Source organism: Mytilus californianus, unplaced genomic scaffold (assembly GCF_021869535.1).
Source record: "Mytilus californianus isolate M0D057914Y unplaced genomic scaffold, xbMytCali1.0.p SCAF_1, whole genome shotgun sequence".
Taxonomy (NCBI): Eukaryota; Metazoa; Mollusca; class Bivalvia; order Mytilida; family Mytilidae; genus Mytilus; species Mytilus californianus.
The window spans coordinates 140889635-140900016 of NW_026262581.1; the positions used below are offsets into that span (position 1 = coordinate 140889635).

A 10382-nucleotide genomic window follows, 5' to 3' on the forward strand; every position below is an offset into this window, starting at 1 on the left:
CAGAAATTGATTGCTGTACAAGAATTCAGAATAACGACACTCATGCAACAGAAATTGATTGCCGTACAAGAATTCGGAATAACGACACTCATGCAACAGAAATTGGTTGCCGTACAAGAATTCGGAATAACGATACTCATGCAACAGAAATTGATTGCCGTACAAGAATTTGGAATAACGACACTCATGCAACAGAAATTGATTACCGTACAAGAATTCGGAATAACGACACACATGCAACAGAAATTGATTGCCGTACAAGAATTCGGAATAACGACACACATGCAACAGAAATTGATTGCCGTACAAGAATTCGGAATAACGACACTCATGCAACAGAAATTGATTGTCGTACAAAAATTCGGAATAACGACACACATGCAACAGAAATTGATTGCAGAATAAGAATTCGGAATAACGACATACACACAACAGAAATTGATTGCCGTACAAGAATTCGGAATAACGACACACACACAACAGAAATTGATTGTCGTACAAGAATTCGGAATAACGACACACATGCAACAGAAATTGATTGCCGTGACAATGTATTTGGTTCTTATTATTTTTTGTTAATCCCCCTATTTTGACTGCAATAATTTTCTGATTAATCTATTGCTTACTAATATACATACGTATCTCTCGTCACCAAAGAACAATAGAAACATAAAATTCATGAAAAAAATACTATATAAAGGTACTTTTTATTTTTTGAAACCCGTATCATAAAATATTTGTACAAACGATTGAGACAAAATATTTCTGAATGCAGAATTATGACCTGTCGACCACATTGTCAACGAAGCTCAAGTTTTGTTATAAACTGGTCTGTGCAGATATGTATTTGTTCTGTGCAGATATGTTAACTGGTTTCATAGATATATAACTACCTCTATCATTCTGAATTAGTGATCGACTCCTTATAAGAGTTGGAGTTAAAGAGTGTCGATCCTCAAGGTAATATGAGTACATGGAGTACATAGAGTCTGGTCTTGGACGTTTCACTCGAGGAGGGTCACACAAACAATGATAACAGAATATACAGCACGTATCATTCTCTATGTCATAGCTGCATTTCTTCGGATTTATATCTTCTAGTTGGTTTTGTTCAATACGACATAAAGTTTTAAAGCCTGATATCAATTTCCATAATAGTTCCCTCCGCAATAAAATATAGACCCATGGATCTAGAATTTGATTAAGTGACGCAATTCTTATCACGAATAAATCCAAATGAACATTTCGTGGTAATAATCCTGTTTGGTTTATTATGATTCTTGCCTGAAAACATAAAGTACATATTAGTAAAATACAATTGGAAAATGTGTACGTGTAAGTAAACTAGATCAGGTCCTGACAACGAATCCGGTTTGAACAAATATTCTTTAACCTTTATTCGGGTAGGAACAAATTCTGCAATATTCCAAAATATGTCTTCCATTTGGAACTAATATTATGGAGGAACTTCTTATTCATGACATTATCTACATATACGTATCATAAACTTAATACTATAGTGGCTCCTATAAGTTGGAACAGTACCTACCATAAGATACATGTACACGTAAAATAAACTTAATACTACAGTGACTCCTATTAGTTGAAATAGTACCTACCATAAGATACATATACACGTAACATAAACTTAATACCACAGTGACTCCTATTAGTTGAAACAGTATCTACCATAAGATACATGTACACGTAACATAAACTTACATGTAATACTACAGTGGCTCCTATTAGTTGAAACAGTACCCACCATAAGATAGGTGTACACGTTACATAAACTTAATACTACAGTGGATCCTATTAGTTGAAACAGTACCTACCATAAGATACATGTACACGTAACATAAACTTAATACTACAGTGACTCCTTTCAGTTGAAACAGTCCCTACCATAAGATACATGTACACGTAACATAAACTTAATACTATGGTGGCTCCTATAAGTTGAAACAGTACCTACCATAAGATACATATACACGTCACATAAACTTAATACTACAGTGGCTCCTATAAGTTGAAACAGTACCTACCATAAGATACATATACACGTAACATAAACTTAATACTACAGTGGCTCCTAATAGTTGAAACAGTACCTACCATAAGATACATATACACGTAACATAAACTTAATACTACAGTGGATCCTATTAGTTGAAACAGTACCTACCGTAAGATACATGTACACGTAACATAAACTAAATACTACAGTGGATCCTATTAGTTGAAACAGTACCTACCATAAGATATATGTACACGTAACATAAACTTAATACTACAGTGAGTCCTATTAGTTGAAACAGTACCTACCATAAGATACATATACACGTAACATAAACTTAATACTACAGTGGCTCCTATTAGTTGAAACAGTACCTACCATAAGATACATATACACGTAACATAAACTTAATACTACAGTGGATCCTATTAGTTGAAACAGTACCTACCGTAAGATACATGTACACGTAACATAAACTAAATACTACAGTGGATCCTATTAGTTGAAACAGTACCTACCATAAGATATATGTACACGTAACATAAACTTAATACTACAGTGAGTCCTATTAGTTGAAACAGTACCTACCATAAGATACATGTACACGTAACATAAACTTAATACTTCAGTGGATCCTATTAGTTGAAACAGTACCTACCATAAGATACATGTACACGTAACATTAACTTAATACTACAGTGGCTCCTATATGTTGAAACAGTACCTACCATAAGATACATATACACGTAACATAAACTTAATACTACAGTGGATCCTATTAGTTGAAACAGTACCTACCATAAGATACATATACACGTAACATAAACATAATACTACAGTGACTCCTATTAGTTGAAACAGTACCTACCATAAGATACATGTACACGTTACATAAACTTAGTACTATGGTGACTCCTATTAGTTGAAACAGTACCTACCATAAGATATATGTACACGTAACATAAACTAAATACTACAGTGGATCCTATTAGTTGAAACAGTACCTACCATAAGATACATGTACACGTAACATTAACTTAATACTACAGTGGCTCCTATATGTTGAAACAGTACCTACCATAAGATACATATACACGTAACATAAACTTAATACTACAGTGGATCCTATTAGTTGAAACAGTACCTACCATAAGATACATGTACACGTTACATAAACTTAGTACTATGGTGACTCCTATTAGTTGAAACAGTACCTACCATAAGATACATATACACGTAACATAAACTTAATACTACAGTGGATCCTATTAGTTGAAACAGTACCTACCGTAAGATACATGTACACGTAACATAAACTAAATACTACAGTGGATCCTATTAGTTGAAACAGTACCTACCATAAGATATATGTACACGTAACATAAACTTAATACTACAGTGAGTCCTATTAGTTGAAACAGTACCTACCATAAGATACATATGCACGTAACATAAACTTAATACTACAGTGGCTCCTATTAGTTGAAACAGTACCTACCATAAGATACATATACACGTAACATAAACTTAATACTTCAGTGGATCCTATTAGTTGAAACAGTACCTACCATAAGATACATGTACACGTAACATAAACTAAATACTACAGTGGATCCTATTAGTTGAAACAGTACCTACCATAAGATACATGTACACGTAACATTAACTTAATACTACAGTGGCTCCTATATGTTGAAACAGTACCTACCATAAGATATATGTACACGTAACATAAACTAAATACTACAGTGGATCCTATTAGTTGAAACAGTACCTACCATAAGATACATGTACACGTAACATTAACTTAATACTACAGTGGCTCCTATATGTTGAAACAGTACCTACCATAAGATATATGTACACGTAACATAAACTAAATACTACAGTGGATCCTATTAGTTGAAACAGTACCTACCATAAGATACATGTACACGTAACATTAACTTAATACTACAGTGGCTCCTATATGTTGAAACAGTACCTACCATAAGATACATATACACGTAACATAAACTTAATACTACAGTGGATCCTATTAGTTGAAACAGTACCTACCATAAGATACATATACACGTAACATAAACTTAATACTACAGTGGATCCTATTAGTTGAAACAGTATCTACCATAAGATACATGTACACGTAACATTAACTTAATACTACAGTGGCTCCTATAAGTTGAAACAGTACCTACCATAAGATACATGTACACGTTACATAAACTTAGTACTATGGTGACTCCTATTAGTTGAAACAGTACCTACCATAAGATATATGTACACGTAACATAAACGTAATACTACAGTGACTCCTATTAGTTGAAACAGTACCTACCATAAGATACATGTACACGTAACATAAACTTAATACTATGGCGACTCCTATAAGTCGAAACAGTACCTACCATAAGATATATGTACACGGAACATAAACTTAATACTACAGTGGCTCCTATAAGTTGAAACAGTACCTACCATAAGATACATGTACACGTAACATAAACTTAATACTACAGTGGCTCCTATAAGTTGAAACAGTACCTACCATAAGATACATGTACACGTTACATAAACTTAGTACTGTAATGTTTTTTTGATGGTTATGGTTACAAATCAGGAGAATCTTGTTGTATCAATGCATGTTTCACTCTGAAGGAAGCGTTGTGTGGATTTAGACGTTTGGCGGGAAAATAAGTGGCCGGGTCGAAAGTTATAGGGGTGACCGTAAGGGACTCTCTATGCTCCGTAAGGGTAATATATAGAGAACATCCCTATCAAGGAAATAGTGGTATCGACCACGAGTATATAAGAGAATGAGAAACGGCACTTGAGGCTGTCGGTTGGCTGTCGATGAGCTGTCATACTTCAACAGAGCGTACGTCGGATATATTAAGTGCTAGAAGAGCCTTGATATTCAGAGGACACTTTGTACTAGGTACAAAGTGGACGTACACGTTGATAGGATTGACATAGCAGACTGTCCCACTCGGAGGACAGGCTGTACCAGCCCGCACTGTCTGGTAGTGACAGACTGTCCCACTCGGAGGACAAGTTGTACCAGCCCGCACTGTCCGGAAGTGACAGACTGTCCCACTCGGAGGACAGGCTGTACCAGCACACACTGTCTGATACAGACAGACTGTACCAGCCATACTGTCTTTTAGTGACAGACCGTCCCATCTTGAGGACAGGCTGATTATTGTATTATATTTGTATATATATAATTGTCCGTTGTTACTTTATATCGGCAAAGAGTCAGTGTGTATATTTTAGTTCATTGTGCATAATATAGATAGTAATAGTATTGCCGTATTGTTTATGGACAGCTTGAATCCAAGTATTTACTGGAACGGACGTTTAAGATATAAACGCCTGGTTACACGTTACATATTTGGTGGCTAGCGGTTGGGATTCAAGTTGTCTATCAAATACTATTTGATTGATTGATTGTCACTAAATTTGTTGTCAGTTGACATCAGTGTTTATTTTAAAGATTAAAGCGGATCAACCGTGAGGCATAGTTGTAGTTCACGGCTGAGTTGTAACACGAGTGTATTATTTAATAAAAGATTATAACACTATAATTGTTTTATTTGACTTGCACTATACTGCAATGAATATGTTAAATATTGACGATCAGATTGCTGAAATAAGTAGACAAATACAGTCTCTTAGTGAAAGCACAATGCAACATGGACTTGGCTTTATATCTTCTACACCTAAAGATCAGGGTGTACGTACAAAGGTTATTGCAAATAAAGATCATGATTCAGGAGTAGTGACGACAGGGCCGTCTCTATCAGCACATAGTGGATTGGCCGTGGGTGATACACTGCCTTTGCCAGATGGGGATATCATATCAAATCCTCACATGAGTAATAGGAAATCCATAGGGCAAGATAAACAGTATTTAACCAAAAATCAAAGTACTGCTCATACTGTTTGCTCTGGTTCAAACGATGTTAAAATCAAACCATCAAAATATGATGGCAATACTCCTTGGATGGATTACTTATCACACTTTGAGATGTGTGCCCTAGTTAATATGTGGTCTGAACATCAAAAAGGTTTGTTCTTGGCCGTGTCACTGATTGGACAGGCTCAAGCAGTCCTTGGTGATTTACCAAAGGAAAAGAGACAAATATTTTCAGACCTAGTAAACGCACTGGAGGAACGCTTTGCTCCATCTAGTCAGACTGAACTCTATCGTGTTCAATTCAAGGAATGTCGACAAAAAGCAAGCGATACTTTGCCGGGGTTAGGTCAGTCTGTTCGAAGACTTTCTAATTTTGCCTACCCGACTGCCCCGTTAGAATTAAGGGACACGCTCGCTAAAGAACAATTTATAGATGCGCTAGTAGACTCAGAAATGAGACTGAGAATTAAACAGTCTCGTCCAAAAGGTCTTAACGAAGCTATACGGTTGGCGGTTGAGCTTGAAGCTTATAACAAGGCTGAGAGTAGAACACTGAAAAGTATGGGTCACTTACGACATACTACTAGTGACGAACGGACAGAAGCACCTAATAGTCCTGATATGACTGTATCTATGGGACAAATGACGACGTGGATGCAGAAGATTGAAAATAATTTACTGTCCTTAACAAAAGAGATTAAAGCATTAAAGTCCAAAAGAAAGTTCCAACTAAGGTGGAAGACCAATAACACTCAAAGCAACAGAAAAAGGGGTGGTCCTTGTTTCAGTTGTGGACAAATAGGACATTTTGCAAGAAATTGTCCCAATAATAACCAGAAACAAAGTACGGAGGGAACACATAAGAACAATTTTAAAACGGACGGTACGGTTAATACACTGAAGTCTGAAGTTAAATCTTCAAACAATGACAAAGGCGCTGTTGTTGTTTCAGCATCAGAAGATGCAGGAATGTTTGTTGAGTTGAGCATTCAAGATGTACCGGTCAAGTTTGTGGTTGATACTGGAGCTACGCTTACTCTAGTTTCTACAAGAGTGTATGATTCAATTCCTGACTTGTATAGACCGCATATGAGTAAAACTCAGTCACAGATTAAGTCCGTCTGTGACAACTATTTAAGCCTCAAGGGGAAGGATAGTTTTACACTTGATTTTGGTAAAGAGAAGTTTACTTCAGAGGCCGTTGTAACTGACCTACAAGTCGATGGTATTCTAGGTTTAGACTTTATGAAAACAAATAAGTGTTTGATTGACGTATCTGCTAACTTATTACACTTCGATAACTTTAAGGTTCCCCTGCTTTTTCAAGGTACTCAAAATAGAAAGGCTGATGTTCACAGAAACCCATGTCGGTTAACATCAGATAGACAGTTAAAAACGAACCGTGATTGTTCTAAGAGAGAACAAAGCCAGGTCAACATAGTTACAAGTCAGATACCAGACAAAGGTAAAGACTTGACTTTAATAGAGTTACAATCGAATGACTCGGACCTTAAACGTGTTAAGCGGTGGCTGACAGAGGGTCAAAGGCCACAATACAATGAGGTATCCAGTAAGGGATATTTTCTTAGGTCATTATGGAGTCAGTTTGGTTGTTTAGAGGTCCACGGTGATGTAGTAGTTAGACGCCACGACGATCGGGAACGGAACATTGTGAAATTACAAGCGGTAATTCCAATGTCGGAGCGCAAGCAAGTATTAGAATACTGCCATGACACAGAGTATGCTGGTCACTTAGGTACGCATAAGACTCTTGATAAAATACGCCAGTCTTTCTATTGGCCTGGTTTGCAATCTGAAGTGAGAGCATATGTCACTAGTTGCACTAAGTGCAACAGGAAAAAACGCCCAATGAAAAGGAAGCGTGCCTCAATAAGATTAGAGGAGGACAATGGTCGTCACGAGAGTAAGAGACCAGCCTGGATGGCTGATTATGTAAATAAGTAAAATTCAGATTGTGTATAAATGTTGTTGAATTAAATTTTGTAATTTTAAATGTATCATGCGGGACGCATGTAGATTGAGGCGTGGGTTATGTAATGTTTTTTTGATGGTTATGGTTACAAATCAGGAGAATCTTGTTGTATCAATGCATGTTTCACTCTGAAGGAAGCGTTGTGTGGATTTAGACGTTTGGCGGGAAAATAAGTGGCCGGGTCGAAAGTTATAGGGGTGACCGTAAGGGACTCTCTATGCTCCGTAAGGGTAATATATAGAGAACATCCCTATCAAGGAAATAGTGGTATCGACCACGAGTATATAAGAGAATGAGAAACGGCACTTGAGGCTGTCGGTTGGCGGTCGATGAGCTGTCATACTTCAACAGAGCGTACGTCGGATATATTAAGTGCTAGAAGAGCCTTGATATTCAGAGGACACTTTGTACTAGGTACAAAGTGGACGTACACGTTGATAGGATTGACATAGCAGACTGTCCCACTCGGAGGACAGGCTGTACCAGCCCGCACTGTCTGGTAGTGACAGACTGTCCCACTCGGAGGACAAGTTGTACCAGCCCGCACTGTCCGGAAGTGACAGACTGTCCCACTCGGAGGACAGGCTGTACCAGCACACACTGTCTGATACAGACAGACTGTACCAGCCATACTGTCTTTTAGTGACAGACCGTCCCATCTTGAGGACAGGCTGTTTATTGTATTATATTTGTATATATATAATTGTCCGTTGTTACTTTATATCGGCAAAGAGTCAGTGTGTATATTTTAGTTCATTGTGCATAATATAGATAGTAATAGTATTGCCGTATTGTTTGTGGACAACTTGGATCCAAGTATTTACTGGAACGTTCGTTTAAGATATAAACGCCTGGTTACACGTTACAGTACTATGGTGACTCCTATTAGTTGAAACAGTACCTACCATAAGATACATGTACACATAACATAAACTTAATACTATGGTGACTCCTATTAGTTGAAAATGTACCTACCATAAGATACATGTACACATAACATAAACTTAATACTATGGTGACTCCTATTAGTTGAAAATGTACCTACCATAAGATACATGTACACATAACATAAACTTAATACTATGGTGAGTCCTATTAGTTGATGCAGTACCTAGCATAAGATACATGTACACGTAAAATAAACTTAATACTACAGTGGCTCCTATATAAGTTGAAACAGTACCTACCATAAGAGGCATATAACATGCACTAAATACTATGGTGACTCCAACTAGTTGTACTAACATCTGACATTCATTGAAGCGTTTAGAATAACTACCATATTTGGATCTTCCGTATTGTGACACGTGTTGACATTGACGTTTTGTCAAGGTCAACATAACAGTTAAGTTACAGCAAACAGTAACACTAATGACGACAATGGATAATATCACGAATAAATAGTTAAATACTTTATCTACTCGGTCATTGGTGTAATAATCGACAAAACACCACGTTCTAGGATACTGTAGAACAAATTGTCCCAAGCCTAGGAATGGGAGTGCGGCAAAGCATGCTGCCATAGTCCAGCAGAATATCAAGATTATTGTAGCATGTTTTGTTGACGAACGAGTATTATATATAAGAGGATATTTAATACAAAACACCCTCTCTATAGACATGCTACACACTATCAGCATTGTTGCAAAACTGGCAAAGATCATCACATATCCGAAGTAGTTACACATCGCCGTCCCGCCTATCCATTGAAGGTTGTTTACATACACGGCTATTACAACAGGTGATGTAGATGTGATGCCCAGAAAATCGGTGATACAGAGTCCAGCTACTAATCGATAAAATATCGTTCTTTTCTGTTCAGGTTCAGATCTTATCAACACAATAAGAGCCAAAATGTTTCCTAAAACTCCTGCTCCAAACATTATTCCCGAATTAATTACCGTATTATTTTTATTTGAAGTAAATTCCGTTTCGTTGGTATGAATATAAGGTAGAACTGCTGATGATTGTGGACTGCCACTAGTGTTCCCAATGACACCAAACATCAAATAATTGTATCCTTTGTCGTAGGCAGATCTATGTTACATATCATTAGAGATATCATGTATAGTAATTGTGTAAACTGTGCAAACTTGACCAGTAAAAGGTAAAATGAATCTTTTTGGTCAATTACTTAAAAAAAATAATGATAGTTTAAACAAACTTGAGTTCAGCTTAGTGAATTTGATCAATTAACAGTTCTATTGCGAATTTGAAAGCGTCAAAAAGTCATATGAAATAAATGTACAAATCTCATAACAAAAGACAAATGTACTTTACGATGATTTTGTTTCCCGGAAAACAAAAATAGTTGTCGGAAACAACCTACAACAATTTTACAATACAATTTAAAAAAATATGTGCTAAAACTGAATTAAATTACCGTCCTTTCATACTAAATTATAAGCCTGGAATGAGTTTTTTTTTCTATTATAACTATGTAGGTGGGTTAA

General features: G+C 36.5%; 1 protein-coding gene across 1 annotated transcript; it reads right to left on the reverse strand.

Moving 5' to 3' along the window:
• Positions 1-726: 726 nt before the first annotated feature.
• On the reverse strand, positions 727-10046 carry LOC127714516 (prostaglandin E2 receptor EP4 subtype-like). The gene is made up of 2 exons (XM_052220596.1): positions 9117-10046; positions 727-1284 (listed from the first exon to the last, which is right to left on the reverse strand). Exons 1-2 carry the CDS (start codon positions 9933-9935, stop codon positions 820-822), a joined length of 1284 nt encoding a protein of 427 aa, XP_052076556.1. The 5' UTR covers positions 9936-10046; the 3' UTR covers positions 727-819.
• Between the last annotated feature and the right edge of the window lie 336 nt (positions 10047-10382).

Bases quoted from the DNA above. Each gene is read 5' to 3' on its own strand.
- LOC127714516 (XM_052220596.1), bottom strand. From the start codon at position 9,935: ATGTTTGGTGTCATTGGGAACACTAGTGGCAGTCCACAATCATCAGCA. The intron at 1,285-9,116 runs GTAGGTACTGTT...TTATGTTTTCAG, and splicing joins CATGTTATATGCCTCTTATG to GCAAGAATCATAATAAACCA.